The sequence below is a fragment of the Haliaeetus leucocephalus genome, unplaced genomic scaffold, assembly GCF_000737465.1.
Source record: "Haliaeetus leucocephalus isolate CR32 unplaced genomic scaffold, Haliaeetus_leucocephalus-4.0 Scaffold306, whole genome shotgun sequence".
In the NCBI taxonomy this organism is placed as follows: Eukaryota; Metazoa; Chordata; class Aves; order Accipitriformes; family Accipitridae; genus Haliaeetus; species Haliaeetus leucocephalus.
The window spans coordinates 10,165,162-10,180,843 of NW_010972742.1; the positions used below are offsets into that span (position 1 = coordinate 10,165,162).

General features: G+C 46.9%; 1 protein-coding gene across 3 annotated transcripts in view; it reads right to left on the bottom strand.

Annotated features, from left to right (window-relative positions):
* Positions 1–2,675: 2,675 nt before the first annotated feature.
* The window catches only part of PNPLA7 (patatin-like phospholipase domain containing 7), a 130,184-nt gene continuing 117,177 nt past the window's right edge, over positions 2,676–15,682 (bottom strand). For 2 of the 3 annotated variants that reach the window (XM_010571048.1, XM_010571049.1), the window contains exons 33-36: positions 14,944–15,051; positions 9,488–9,572; positions 4,553–4,656; positions 2,677–3,423 (exon numbers count right to left, since the gene is read on the bottom strand). In XM_010571048.1, the coding sequence (XP_010569350.1) occupies positions 3,343–3,423; positions 4,553–4,656; positions 9,488–9,572; positions 14,944–15,051 (378 nt within the window). In that variant the 3' untranslated portion in view covers positions 2,677–3,342. Of the gene's footprint in view, positions 3,424–4,552; positions 4,657–9,487; positions 9,573–14,943; positions 15,052–15,682 lie in introns of all 3 variants that reach the window. The other variant, XM_010571050.1, reaches the window with a different exon arrangement.

A 15,682-nucleotide genomic window follows, 5' to 3' on the forward strand; every position in this document is an offset into this window, starting at 1 on the left:
TCAGACTTTACCTTTTAGGGGATGTAACACATGCATGAAGAAATTGCAGGGAGAGCAGGCGGTTTCCAGCCAAAGTCAGCACCCACTGGGCCAGCAAAGACTGGCAGGATGGTGGCCCAGGCCAGGACAGCTGAAACAGGCAGAGTTGGGCTCCTCCAAACCACCCTTCTCCTGCTCCATTTCTAGCAAAGCAGCAACAGGACTGTCACTGTAGAGGCTGGGTTATGAAGGGATGATCCAGCACCAACACCTTAGCACAGGGCTGGGTGTCTAAGTCGGCAGGGACTGTTTAAAACCTCCAAATGGGGAATTACACATGCGAGTGTAGGACCATTAGGATGCACCTGAGTGTAAGTGCAGGATAGGGCTGAACCACCAATAGGACCCTGCATTGCCTGACCAGGCAGCTGGGCAGACCACAGCCAGCAGCAAAACAAGCTGGAAAAAAAAAATTTTGCTTTTAAAGTTGTACCATAATTGTTTTACATTCCTCTGCTCCGAAGAAAATATTGTTTTAACATCCAGGGCTCAGCTATGGAGAGCACAGCTAGGGAGGAAAGTTGTGATCAATTATTTAGAACAGATTTTCAGTCTCACATCAAAGGTTTATCTTCTGTCTTCCTACATCTGAACTAAGTGCCTTTTCCCTGTGGAACAGGGCACAAAGCAAATATGGAAGCTCTAATTAGCACACCCAGGAGCCTAGTATTTTTCTGTTTTCTGCAACTCCTTCAACCTATGCAGCCACAAGCCCACCGGCTCATACCCAGGCTACAGGAGTGAGTCTGGCTGCCAGGAAGTTTAGAGTTAAAATACACAAACTCAGAAATTAATTACCTGTTTGAACAGAGGGGAAGAGCTCTCCTGGAACAGCACAGAGCAATACAAGAAGAGCTGGGTTCAGGCTGACAGACCTGTCATCCTTCTGGAGAATAACCTGTGGTGCCCGTCCTGCTCCAGACTGCTCGGCAGCCGGGGCAAAGGGAACAAGCAGAACCGGTTGCTGCTACGGGAAGCACAACGCAGGTCTCTGACAAACCACATCCGTCCATCGCCGGGAGGTTTGGAGGCTCCATGCAAAGATATAACCTTTGCTGAAGGTACTTTTGCTTTTAAGCATATCCTTCTAAGGCTGAAGACCACTGGCCTGGGATGAGCTCAGTAAAGGCAATCAGAAGACCTTAGTCATCTCTAGGATTAGCCCTGTTCCTCATTTCCCAGAGAAAGGTTCCTGTACTGTAACCACCTATAAATACAGATGTTGAAGGGACTCACATCAGGTTTACATCCTCTCATCAGAAAAACACGAAGCTCTAAATTGTGCTGCTGCTGAACGAGACATGCTCCTCTTGTGTTTGCTCAGAGCCGCTCTGCAGAAACAAAGCAGAGAGCTGTAAGGTGGGCACTCACCTGCAACTCACACCCAGCCTTCCCAGGCTTGTCCCCAGCTTACAAGCCCTCCCTGTAACAGGCACCGACACCACCCTGTAACCAATCTCAACAGAAATTAAATCTCTCCAGCCCAACAGGCAGCCTGTGCCTCCACAAAAGCCCCCAGCTGCTGGCTGCTCTACCTCCACTTCAAAAGCCATTTTTAAATTTTCTTTGTAAGAATTCATTCTTCCCAATAGCAGGGAACAACCTCCAGCAACTGCAACATTTTCTGTACAATTGTATTAACCAAAATCTGCATCAAATATCTGGATGATCCTTGCAGGGAAGGTTTCTGATCACTTCCATCGCTTCTGGACAGGCCTGGGGCCTGCTGGAGGTGCAGCCGGGTTGAGTGGTCTCACCAAGGGGAGGGCTGGAGTCCCTCTGTGAACAAAACACTGACCTGAAGCTCTGGCACTTGAAAATATCATTTTGTATTAGAGGAATGGCCTTCCTGGGTAAAGGCTACACATTCATGGACACAATGGAGGAAAACACAATGCAGGGCAGGCAGGTAGAGATGGAGAGCCTGTGCCACAAGGGAATATAGATGGGAGAGGAGGCTAAGTGCAGAGAACACGTCACGCTTCACAGTACTTGCAACCACCATGGTCCTTGGTGGTGCCACCAAACACGTTTCTGGCCTCAACGTTGTGCTGCCCGGCTCTGGTCATGCCTGGAGGCAACACCACTGGCTGCTGATGCACTTCACATCAGAGAGCCAGGAGAGCTCAGCAAAGGACGCAGCTTTGAGGAGTGTCTTCAGTGCTCTGGTTGGATGACAAATCCCTTCAAGGCAACAGCACCTAGTGCTAGCATTGAGCAGAAGAGTTTACATAAAGCAAGAATTAGCTTGATTATCCAGCCAAGTGGAGCCATCAGCAACAACAGATGTGAGACAAGAAGAGCAAGCACCGGGGGACTTCTGAACACGGTCCAACTCACATCGACTGCTGCAGCCCTCAAGGGGGAAGAGCACTGGAGATTTCTTTCCAATGCTTGACAATACACTGAGTGACTCCTGCTGGGGTTAGGAACTGAAAACCACATGTGTTTCTTTGCAAGTCTGATATAAGCAGAGGCAAATTGGGCTCTTAGTCGTTGACAACTTTCTCTTTGTGGGACCCAACACAAAAGAACCACGCAGACATTTCAATCCAGCAGAATAACTTTATTTCACAGGGCAAATACAGCCAAGTCGTGATTCCGAAGTTGCCCGCCATGTGTCAGTTCCATGATCCATCCATAAATGTTCTCTGATGGCTTGAGGATACAGGCTCTATAGCTAGTGTTCACATTAATTGATTTCTTAGGTTTAGATTTCAAGTGAAATACATTCAGACTTGCTCCTGTCAGAGCACTGCTCACAAGTACGAGGTTGAAAGTCACTGAGGAGTTAATTACACAGTTACCCGATTCATATGAAAAGAAAGCAACGCTGCTGTGACCCACAAAACCCTCCCTCTCTCCAGTGCTGCTGCTCAGAGCCTTTTCAGCACACAGCAGGATAATATCCCATCATCCTTTGGGCCTTCGCAGTAAAAACAGCGACTAGAACATACAGCAGCAAAAATCAAGGCAGCATTTAACTGCACGTTCCCAGCACGTTTCCCCTCTGCCAGTCTTAGAGAGATTAACAACCGGCCACTCCTACTGGCACCTGTATGAGGGAGTATGGCACATGTCAGCCACCCTTCATGGGAGGTCCAAAGGGACTTGGGCGTGATGCAGATATTTTTGCTTAGCACTGGCAGCTGAATGCCCCATACCCTGTCTAGAGAAGGATGAAAGCTTACTTAATTTCAACTAGACGTTGTTTTGTTTTTTTTAAATATTTAATAAATAAATATGGCTGCTGTCAGTATGAATGGGATGTAGCTCTCAGCCAGCAAGGTCAGACTCTGAGTGCTAGCCTGGCTCTCCTGTGCTGCTTGCCTGGCTGTCCACACTGGGGAGATTCCTGCGCTTTCTTATCTGCATATCTTCATCCTGAAGGAGAAATAAATAAATAAGCACAAATTCATTCTTCAGCATCCTCTCTGAGCTGCATAAAATCTGTCCTCTTCCCCTCCACCTCTTCTTTGTCCACCAACCATTACCCACCAGAGATGAGCCCAGCAAACAAAATATTTATGCCATCACTCCAGCTCCTCACTCAAAGCACCAAAGCCATCTTACTTCCTCATGTGGGCAGCTACACAGGCCGGGCACCTTCCCAAACTGCTCACATGCTCCCACTGAGAAACTGTTCATGTCCAGCACAACAGGCAGCTTCACCTTTTAAACCTGCTGGCCACTCTAGCCGGTGTAAGAGTGGCTGGGATCTGACCCTTCTGAGCTTTGCTTCTCAGGCTGTGGGCCACATTGTGTGAAGTCTGGCCTCACTGCAAGTTTTCCTCAGGGTGGACCTGATGTCCCACAGAATCAAACAACTTTGGTTGGAAGGGACCTCTGGAAGGTAAAATACAATTTTCTGCTCTAAGCAGGGCTAACTCTAATGCTAGATCTGGTTCTTCAGGGCATCTATATGGTTTTCAAGTATCTGCAAGGATGGAGTTTCCACCACCTCCCTGCACAGCTTATTGTGGTTCTCAGCCATGCTTACTGGGAAATATTTCCCTCTGCACCCAGTGAGGATTTCCTTTAGCACAAGTTGTGTCTGTCATCTCTTATCTTCTTGCTGTGAATCTCTCCTGCCATCTTCTCCATAACCACCTAGCAGGCAGCTGCAGACAGCAGCCACATCATCTTTCCGCTTTCTCTCCTCCAAGACAGATGAAGCAGCTCCCTGAGACTCTCCTCATGCTGTACGCTCTCCAGCCCTGACCCACCTCACAAGCAAACCCATGGAGCTGCGTGGCCAGGTTTTAACCATGGCCAGGTTTTGCCACACACAGCACCACTGTAGATGACTGACCTGAACAGGGTGAGCATGCATTGTTTAGTGTCTGTACCACATGAAAAGCAAACTTATTTCTGCACAGTCCTCCTCAGCAAGTCCCCTCCAGATGCTTCTCTCAGCATCCCTCCTGACAACCCCACCTCACCCCCACTGCACACCATTCACACAGGACTTGGCAACAACACAGGCACTGCCTGTGTCCAGGGCAGTTCGTACCGAGTCAGAGTCTTCTTCAACCTGGTTGCTTACGAAATTGATATAATCATCCTTCTGGTTGTCCAGAATTTCTTCCTCGTATTCAGTCTGGTAGTCTGACTCATCTATAGAGAGAAGAGAGAAAAAACACTGGTTTTAACTAGCATTCAGAGAGAGAGAAAAAACAGGAAGAGGAATGATAGCTGTCTCCATTGAGCACTGGTGCAGGGCAGAGTGACTGCTGGCCAACTCTCTACAGCTCAGTGGACTGGGACTACTCAAGCACAGATATCAGCTCTCTAGCCAGATCACAAATAAACTGTGTCCTATATGTGAACTGGTGTCCTGGAGCCCTCCAGAATCTAAAGAGTCTGCAGCAAGAGCAGCAAACTGTCCGTGTTATCCTAGTGGGCCCAGGCTGCCCAGCCTGATGGGACACAGACACTGGCAATGGGGAGATGCTCCCTGGTGAATTCTCTTCACAGAATAGCTGCTGTCTCCCACCCATCAGACCAGACAAGACCTGTAGAATACCTTCGGAAGATATGCCTGTGAGCTACCAATCCAAACTCCCCTGGACACAGCAGTCACAGACTCACTGGAAACAGGGACTTCCAGGCATAGACTGAGCTCTTCCTGGTGCAGAGATGATAATTACATGTCTCACAACCTCCGATCCACAGGGGAGGTGACTTATACGCTCCCTTCCTCTCCACAGGGGCCCATCACCTGCTCCCTCTGGTAATCCAGCAGATAAACATAATTTAGGGAAGCTTAAGAGCTCTGCACACTGAGACACAGCAGTCAGCAGCAGGACACGTGACCAAGCCCCCAGTCCCCAGCACCGAAGCCTGCTCCCAGGGAACAAGATACATCAGTGCAGAGCCAGTGCCTCTTCCAGCACCTGGAGATCACTTTAGGGTCTGTAAAACAGACAGCAGGAGAGTCACCTGCTAACAGGCCTGACTCTCTCCCACATCAGCTCAACACTCAACGAATGTGCCAGGGCAGACGCCCGTCATCAGCCCCAGGACACCACACAACGCACCAGCAGCCACTGCAGAGCCCGATCCCAACCAAACATGAAACCAAGGCATGCAGGCAGCAAAACAAAGCAAGTGGCAGATGGCCACCTTCCTTTTGGTGTGGCGTCTGTGGCACGCAGTTTTTCAGAATGCAAGTTAAGATGTTAAAATGGCAGAAAATAATTTTTGTGTGACACTAGTTTTTCTGCCACTTTCACAAATTAACTCACATGTGCTTTGAGTGGCTGAAGCAATACCTGTTTTTCAGCCCACTAGTGAAGAAAGCGGCTTGTGTTTAAACCGGATTCTTGATTAAGTATTTCTTTTCGGAACAGTCAATAGCATCTGCTCCACACTGAAGACAACAGCACAGTCTGTTCCACAGCATTTACTTCTAACACAGTAACTACAACCAACTAGAACATTAGGATTAAAGACATTTGGTCTTTTTTTTTATTTTTTAATATTTTTTTTACTGTGGATCAGATAATTATTGTTAGTTTATACTAAAAACACTACTGATAATCAATCTTTGATAAAACACACCAGAGAAACTGGAAACCCATCTGAGGAGCAACAGACAGCACAAACAATAGTTTGAAGTTTACAGCTCCAATAAAACTGACTACCAACAAAACCAAAATCCTTGATTTTCCAAGCACTGTTCAGCATTTAACAGGTCGTTATACAAAAAACAAGAGAGGAGTGTCCCTTCTCACATCCTTCACACAGTAACTCTGGGTGCTGGAGGACAAGAGGGGAAAGGAGAAAAGAAAGTGGCCCTGCTGTCCCTAAACATCAGCTTCCATTGCCCGTTCAACGCTGAGTGTCTGGGGCTCAAAGGGCGACTGCTGCTTTACGCTACAAAAACACCCAGAAGCATCAAGCAGGACTAAGGCCTCGTTGCCCTGCTCGACACACCAACACCCAAACACTGCAGCTCGAAGATGAGCCAGTGAAGAGGACATTACACCAGGGAAGGGTACCCAAGCCTACCGTTAGTGGGGGGAGTATGTTCACCACAGGAAGAGCACATGACCACTTCTTGTGCCAAAGATCTGCTTTGTGATTCTGTAGCTTTTAGCATTTCTTTTATAGCCTGATTTCTGCAGGCAACACACCACATTTGAAGAAAATCAGCGCTGTGTGGCTAGAGGGTTTCTGTTCCAGTAACACTGACAGGCTTCAATGTAAATCAGGGAATGTGGTAGCTCATCACAACCTAAGGGGCATTAGTGCTTCTTGATAAAAGTACTTTTTAAGCAGCAAAGATGCTGAGGGTGACCTAGTGCCCAATAATTGTGTCCCTTGAGAAGTTTTGGGATGTCTCTGGCTTCAGCTGTATTGCAAAACCAGTAATTTGACACCATGACTGACGTTTCTGTTTCCCAAATCTTTTCATCCAAATGACTGTTGCTACAATTGCTCTGCTACGTGACTTGATCTCCTTCAGCCATTGCGTGCAGCAAGCGTGCTACCTCACCCTCACACTGTGAGACTTGGCCATGAGGACAGTCCAAAGCATCACTGCTTTGAAAAATGAGACATGAAACCTGCTGTAGGAAATCACCAAAGAGCCTGCGCAACTTTGGTCCTCAGAAATCCCTTACAGGTGGGAGCATGACCAGGGATGCAGCTGTGCTCCCCTGGCCATGGCCTTGGCTGCGTAAAACACAATTACAGCTGAACAAAGACAGAAAATCCCAAATGAGGAAGTGTTTGGATGCAGGACAGAAACACGGCCACAAATACTGCAGTGGCTCAGCTGTGAAAATGAGCTCCTGTTCTCCTACAGACACTTCCCCACCTGCTTACTGGCAGTACAGGTACCCTAGGTCCAGCGCAGGGCTCCGCCTGGCTTCCCTCTGCTCACTTTTTTTTTTTTAAATAGTTTCAATCATTGCTCTCAGTTTACTTGAGATTGGAGAAGAAACTACACTGCCCTTTCCCCCAAGAAGATACGGCTTCTGACCTGGAGGCTCGACCAGCCTCTGCCCGTCAGGGCCTTTCAGCCTTCCTACTGACACTTTCTCCTTCTCCCAGTCAATCAGAATATGATCGTTGTAATTTTCTTTCTTTAGAACAAAATTATTGACATAATTTCTCCACCCAGCCTGAGACTTGCAGTGTGCTGTCAGGACAGGCAGAGCCTTTCTAAATCCCTGTGCTCTGAGATCTCACTCAGGAAGGGATTTCCAGGGACAAAAAAGGTTTCACGCTCTTTGACAGTACCATTTCACAGTCAGGCTACCAAGAAGCACCCTGTCTTCTTACCTACGTGGGACAAAAGCAGTCAGACCATCTTCACCACTGTCACAAGCAGATAAATGCAAAGGCTCACCACCATGCACAAGGAACCATCTGACAGCCGCAAGGCCACTGCCAGGGAGGTGTCACCCTCCATCTGAGCTCGCCTCAGTACAGGCCGCTTCCCCCATAGCTCCAGATACCTCTTTAGCAAAAAGCAATGCCATCCCAGAGGCACCAAAGTGATGCCATGTTCAGAGGAATGCCTTCACAGCGACTGCCCACTGAAAAATGGGCCAGGTCCCTGCAGGCAGCGCATGGAGTCACCCCCAAGATGAATATAAAGGGTCCTTCAAGACATGGCACTCTCACGCACAAGTCTCTCCTGCCATCCTCCCCCCTCCTCTGGACTCTCTACAACCAACAGATTTCAGCATCCACAGGAAGCACGTGGCACCTGCCCATCCCGTCCCAGGTAGCACAGTCCCTCCTTAGCCCAAAATCTCCCATATCTACTTTTTGAAAGACGTGTCCCTTTGTTACGCTCGTGTTCACGGCCTCACCCAGCAGAAAGCAGATCTTCCTAATGGGGGCAAATAATCAGAAACTATATAAAGGAGGAAGATCTGTCCCAGTACACTGGTTAAATCTTAGCAGGTCTCAATGCCTATGCCTTAAATAACCATGTTACATGAACTTTTCATTCTTATTCGCAATGGCTGTTTCAACCACATTTGATTAATATTTTCTTCATAAGGCATATGATTGCAATTAGCATTTCAAATTACCACAGGGACATCTCTACAAACAGTCACAGATGGGAGGACTGCTAACTTTAGATTTCCCTCTCCCGATTTTCATTCTTGCAGAAAGGGAGAGACTGTTTATAAAGAGCTCTAGCACTGATGAAATGCTCAGAGATTTCAGGCCTGCAAAGCTCTGATCCTTTTTGTTAAGTAAGCTTCGGTTATGGCATGTACAGGGAACTGCTCCTCAGGGCACAGCTGAGGTACAAGGCACTTGAGTGCGGGAGAGCCATTACCTGTTCCTCCTTAGTTCACTAGTGCTCCCCGTAACAGGAGTGTACAGAAAGCAACAGAGCCAGTGAGTCACTCCAGATCCTACTCACGACAGCAGGGAAAAAATCCTTCAGTCAAAGCTTTAAATCAGCCTCCTCCCATCTCAAAAGGACATGGACCAAAGAGCGAAGCCATCACAAGGACATGGGCCAGCACAAGAGGGATGAAAGCTCGTCTTTGCAGGAGTTGCCACATCTGTTATTTCACTTAGATGAGACTAAGTTGACTAGGAATTGCTCCCACTGGGAAGTCACGCTGGACCACACTGGTAACAGGCTGACAGCAGATGTCTTGCCGTGGCAAGAACATCTGACTCCCAGCCTCTCCCGGAGGAGGCAGCAGGAGAGGGATGCGGAGGGTCTAGCCTGGGGCAAGCTCAGGCACACCTGCAGGCAGAGGCTCTGGGTGAAGCAGGGAGACAGCCCACCACTGCCGGCTTTGTTCAGCTGACACCAGACCTAGCAGCCAGCCCTGAACCGACACAGCTTAGAGCATGGGGTGGTAAAAGAAAGCAGTTAGAAAAGGCACAGGAGAAGTGAGCAGCCATCCCTGCCTCACTGCCCTTCCCAACACTTCTGCAGTGCCGGCTGGATCACCCCACTCACCGTCTGCCACAGGTGCTTTCACAGGCTCGATCCTTGACACGATTTCTGCCAGGTCCGTAAAAGAGGTGGTGGGACAGGTTACGTTCTGAAACACAGTGGTAAGTTTTGGGTATGTTAACAAATACACACAAAAAAATTCAAACAAGCCAAGACTGTATAAAAACGATATTGAACAGACAAAGCTCCAGACACACAAATTCTCCACGATTGCCCCCTCAAAAGCCATTACTCATCAGTGAGAAATTCTCAAAGCAACTCTCCTGATGTAGAGATGGGATTCCCATGTGCAAACAGTGGGACAACCTCTAATGGCTCCTTCTCCATCCACGCAACAAGAAGCCTTATTAAAAATTTAGCAAACTATAGAAAAGACCACAAAGACAAGAACCAGAGGGTCTGGACTCCTTGATAGACAGTGCTCATTTTACTTGTTTGTTCTCCATCACTGTTACTTTATAAAAAAGACCAGCTGCACCAGGTGCAGCCCCCAGGGAGCTTTTGCCTTCCCTTGGGAGAAGGAGAAGAGGCCCCAGTGCCCAGGTGGGACAGTGCACGTGGTCCAGCCCTGAGCCTGCAGACTGATGCCATGGGAGGCTGCACAGACAGGTGGGCAGCAGCAGCGCAGGCACTGGGGTGACCAGGAGCCACCCAGAGACCCCAGCAAGCCATGGAACTGGAGACGCTGCAGCGAGTAAGAGCCTGAGGTATGTAATTCCTCTTTTCAATGAACCCTTTCTATTTTTACTCTGTCTCAACCAAGCAGTGGGCTGAGTGTTCTCTATTTTGCAGGGTTGCCTGCTCCAGTTTCTCCTCTAATAAAACCCAGCTTTGGCATTTAAGAACCGTTTTGGTCTTTCTTCATGCCGTGCCATGAGCAGCCCCACCTGCCTTCTCAGGGCCAGGGCACAAGGTCACTACCAACACCCCTCACCTTGTTTTAAAACCAGTAATTTTAATTAGTACAATAGCACACACCCCCAGAGGAGAGAGACAGGGAAGAGCTGGCACGGGGCATGTTATCAGCATTGGGCTGTTGGGAATTGCTGTGACAGTCATCTTTCTAAAGGCCCAGACCCGTCCACGTGCTTCCAGACAGGGCAGTTGCCTAACACAGGGGTTTTATGAGCAGTTCTTTGCTCTTCTGGCAAGAGCACCGATACTATGAATCATACAGCCCCCATGGGGGTCACAGCAGAAGCCCATTACAGCTGCAGCAGATTGCTCTCGGTTGACCTTTAATCCGTAACTAACTTTTGATGTAATTTGGTACAGCTAAAGTAAGGTGCAGATCCAGGACAAACAGCTGGTGGGGAGCAGTGGACAGAGAAAAGCCCAGAGGGAATTAAAAAATACCTGTATGAAATGAAACAGCAGTAGCTTAGGACACACACTTTAAAATATACAGAAGTCAGGAAGCTCAGTGTGACCATTAAGGAACCATCAAGAAAGGTGAGTCAGTCCAGTCTCATTTTGAACATTTGACGTGAATGGCCCCAGCGAAGCGTTTGCAGAACGTTGTTGCCCAGGACAGGGAAAAAAAAGCATCTACGTCTTCATTTTGTGCCATATGACTAAGCGAGGGATATGTGCAAACTCTGGCCGCCATGCAGACACAGCAACGTTTGAGACAATTGCCTGTACTCTAAAAACATGGACTCTTACCACACGGACAAAGCGGTTGCACAGAGCACTTAGGCAGACATGTGCCAGGCTGTCTGTGGGAGCACAGAGCAGACAGGGACCAGCTTTGGAAGGGATGAAAGTCCAGGGCGCTGTATGAACTCCTGAACAAAATCCTGCAGCAACCATCGCCAGAAGGTGCTTCAGGAAAACCACCATCAGCCCATGTGCTCCCGCAGAGAAGTTGTGAGGACAGATGACCATGAAGGCAATTGTTAAGTGTGACCGTACCCACGGGAGCATCTGTTACAGTCACTGACATACAGATGATCCTGCACGTAAGCCTGTTAGGGGATGCTTGGTGAGGCAGCTACACCCCAAAGTCTTAGCACTAAGACTGGAATACCACTTGGAAACCAGGTGTCTTCCCACGCCTGTCTGATGCTTTGCAAACAGGAATTTAATGTTTAAGCACTTCCTCTTACTACTTTTAAGGACGAAACCACACATCCATCAGTTAACACAAGGCAAAGAAGCGTCTCACATTAATTTGAAACCTACTCTAAAACCTTTCTGCTGATAATTTTTTTTTTCCAAGGAGGAAAGTATTCTCTTTGGCACAATCTTTATTAAATAAATTAGAGAAAGACAGTTACTATTGTAGTCTGCTAGATTATATTTAGCTTTGACTATGAATAACACTTCAGTAGACAAAACTTCCCCGAGGAGATCCAATTAACAGTATTGCATTATTCTGTGCTGGGGAAGAGTAAGGGTTTTTCAAGTGAAGTTTATGTAAGGTTCCTGTTGTTTGTGTCTTCAGTTATTTGCATTTTTGAGACAAGATAAACAGTGATTGAACGATGAAAGCAAAGGAAAAGTATCTAAATGATTAAATATCTGGAGTTTTTAAGTAAAAATTCAATGCTTAGGACATGGAAACAAGATGATAAGAAACCACGCTCAGCTCTCTCAAATGTTGAAAGCTCCAGAAATAGCTGAAGAACTAAACCATATAGAGCATCAAAGCTTTTACTAATGAAAGGAAATTTAAAAATATCAGCTGTTATCCTCGGAAGACAGCAGAGCTAAAGGACTTAAGTGACTCTAATGGCCTAAGAAAAAATCCAAACCAATACCCCAGTGGGAGCCTGCAATACTTGTTATTTTGTAGAAAAAAAATCTACTGAAACAAAAGACAGATGAAAAAAATCTTGGTTTTTACGGGATTCCAGGGTTTTCAGAGGAAGAGCAGAAGACCTCCTTGGTCCTCAAGAGTACAGGCTGGAACTGAGCCTTAGTGTCAGTTTGGGGGGGAACGCACAAAGCTGATGGTTCCCGCTCCATAACCCAGGCAGTCTGTCGACTCACTCTCCTGAATGCATTACTTCCATAATCTTGGTGTCTCAGCAATCAGCACTTTCTTCCACGTTATCAAGTGCATGCACGGAAATGCAATGACAGGCTATGTCTACAACGAGTACGTGACATGTTTGATCTCCAGGGCAGCTGAAGGGCCATAAAAACCCGGGTAGATTGTGATAAATGTTCAACATGCTGCTTGATGCACAGCCGTAGTATCATGATTTAACTGAAATATTAGCCTGAATATAACAGGCAATTTTAAAAGAAGACTTCTTTAAAAGAATCACTTGTTAAGGCAATGAATATGTTTGAGCTTGTTACCCGTTGGTGATAAAAGTTAAGAGGATGAAATAGGACATATAACCATTTCTGAGACACACACAATTTTCTCTCCCTTAACTTCTCCTTATGACTATTAATATACAAAACCAAACACATACCAGCTTATAACTAGTCTGAACACAAGGTGTCAGAGGCAGAATGGGGGCCCGTCATCTGCAGCTCAGACTAATGTATCTCCTAGTCCAGGTCATCTTCCCAGTAAGAACACGCTGATGAGTTTTGCAGCTCCTCAGGCTACTCATATCACCAGCTACTTTCCCAAAAAGCTCTGTCCCTCTGTGGTCCTCCCATGGCCACTCACCCTGCCAGGCAGCTTGGGTGGGATTCGTCTCATGATCGGAAGTCATCAGCGTTAGTCCCCCTGGCTCCCTTTACATGGCCGGAGCTGAGGGTGCCATTCATCTTATTCCAATGGAGCCATTTCCATTTTGTCAAGTGACTCATGCCCTAACGGAGGCTCATCTCTCTCCGGTGACAAATGGGGGTCTAGGACAATGAGCTCAGATGTGGGAGTCATCCACCCCTTGTTGCTGGGCTAATGTCCATCCCTGCAAGTACTGCCCTTCCTCTCCCCTTGCTCACACCATCTCCCTCCTACTGAAAGTGCTCCACCACCAATCTCAGGAAGAGCTGCAAATCCTCAGTGTCATTTTTCACCTCTACTGACTTTCTTAGTGAGGCTCACTACAGTTTTAATACACTTTGGCAATCACTTAAAGTATTACTGCTCATTTCCCTATCTCTAAAAGACAATAAAGATGAATTACTGGGTAAAACATGAAGCCTTTTGTAACACTTGGGTTTTAAATCAGAGGAATTGAAAGGAGGGTAAGGATAATAAGCCAATATATTATAATATTGTACTCAAGTCCTAAAAAAGGTGGTGTTTCTTAAAAACAAACTGAAACTTCCCTGCCAAGAAATTCAGTCAGCCCACCAACTCTAGAAGATGACCTCAGTCCTTAAACTGTAAACCCGAAAGTGTTTTATCCTACTTTTAAGTAGAAATCTTAACAGGCCTGTAACCACACAGCAACACTACGTAGCCTGTAGATTTACCATAATCAGGCATTTATCAAACTGTACATTAACTGCTCAGATGTGCTGAAGTGGGCAGAACAAGGTATGTGAAACCCAGTACCTCGACAGCACCACATGCTTCTGAGGAGCCTTAATGACGGCTCTACGAAATGCCTGATTCATGTCCCGTGTGACGAGCACTGGGCAGCTTGCGGGAGAGCGCCACTGCCCTGGCAGACCAGTTTCTGGTAGGAAGAACAATATCGAGGCACCACCTAAAGTTTGTGGTACAAGAATAAATGAAAAATAATTCTTAGAAGCTTACTCATTCCTACCCAGCATTACTCAGGGAGAAAGTCCACAGGTGCGTACAAGCAATGGGTACAAAAGCGGCCCATCTCCTGAAACCATGGACCATCCTCTCTCACAGGACCTGCTGGGGCACAGTCACACCCTCCACTCCAGTGTTCGGTGCAGAAGGCAGCTCAGCCAGCAGCATTTAGTGCCCTCAAGACTGCTGATGCACACGGTGAAGGAGACAAGAAAGGTGGACGTGTAAACACGTACACATCAGCTACAGGTCTCAAAATGCTGGCTACTGGTGAGCATCCTGCCTTCCTTTGAGGACTTTTGTGTTGTGAACAATTCCAGGTTACAAACACGGTATCAAGAACCTGTTAGAATGAAACAGCAACAGGAAAGCTACCCTACAGAGTGCTACAACAGTTCCTGGGGTTTCAGAGACTCCATCGTATTTGCTGAGGATACGGATGGATCTCTGCATGGGCACGCACCAGGTATCAGGGATGGATAGGCAGACATCGCAGCTTAGGCTCCAGCAGAGCACACTTTGGCCATACTTGTGTCTGATGATTCAAATGCAGGACCTCATTCACCCAGGCTATGGTTCAAGGAAAGACGCTTCTGAAAAACTGATCATACCTTTTCTTGCCTAAAATACAGTTTTAACTAATACCTGCATGCTCACAATAAGGACTTGAGGCAATCAATCATTCTCCTTCATAACCCTGCCCAGTTTCTGAGCAGTACGCAAACTGGCGCGCATCAAGTAGTTCTTGCAGAATAGTGCATTTAAACTGAACACTTACATCAGTTTTGGATTTGCAGGTCTCTTGCCTGTCTCTTAGCATCTTGTCAAGGACCCCACTCCTGCACCAGACATTAAATACTGTTTTCCCGTGCTGATATCCCACTTCCTGGAAAAAAGAGAGTCAGGGGGAAAAAGTAATTAATAGCTAAAAAACCATTATGTCACATCTTTTGCAAATCAGTAGGAAATCCAGAGGTCTACCCCAAAGCCAGGATGTACTTTTGCTACCGTCCAGCCTTAGCTACATAAGCTGTTCAGCCTAAGAATTAGGGGAACAATTAAGCAAACAAGGTGCTATTTTAAGTCCTAACGGTAACTTGACCTTTGGCCCCACAGTACGCAATGAAAAGTGCCACCTGACACAACTATTTTTATAGCAGTGGCTTCAAGCAGGCTGCTCACAGAATAGCACCATATAAAGAGAAGCTTTGGATGCATATGTATACACCTTTCCAGTACTGGCTCTTTCTTTGGAATAAGGTATTACTTAATTTGTGTCTTTTCCCCCTTTGGCTCAAGTCTAGCTAAGAAAAGTTACCATAGGGCACCCATTTCCAAAATCTCTTGCAATGAGTTAAGCCAAATAGCATTGAACATGCAAGCGTCCATTTGCTGGAGTAGAAATGAGGGCACATGGACAACACCAAACCCACAAACTCCATGTTCCTCTAATTTGAAAGCATGAAGTAATTTGTGCTTGGAATAATAACACGGCACTGTGTCCTTTGCATGGAAAC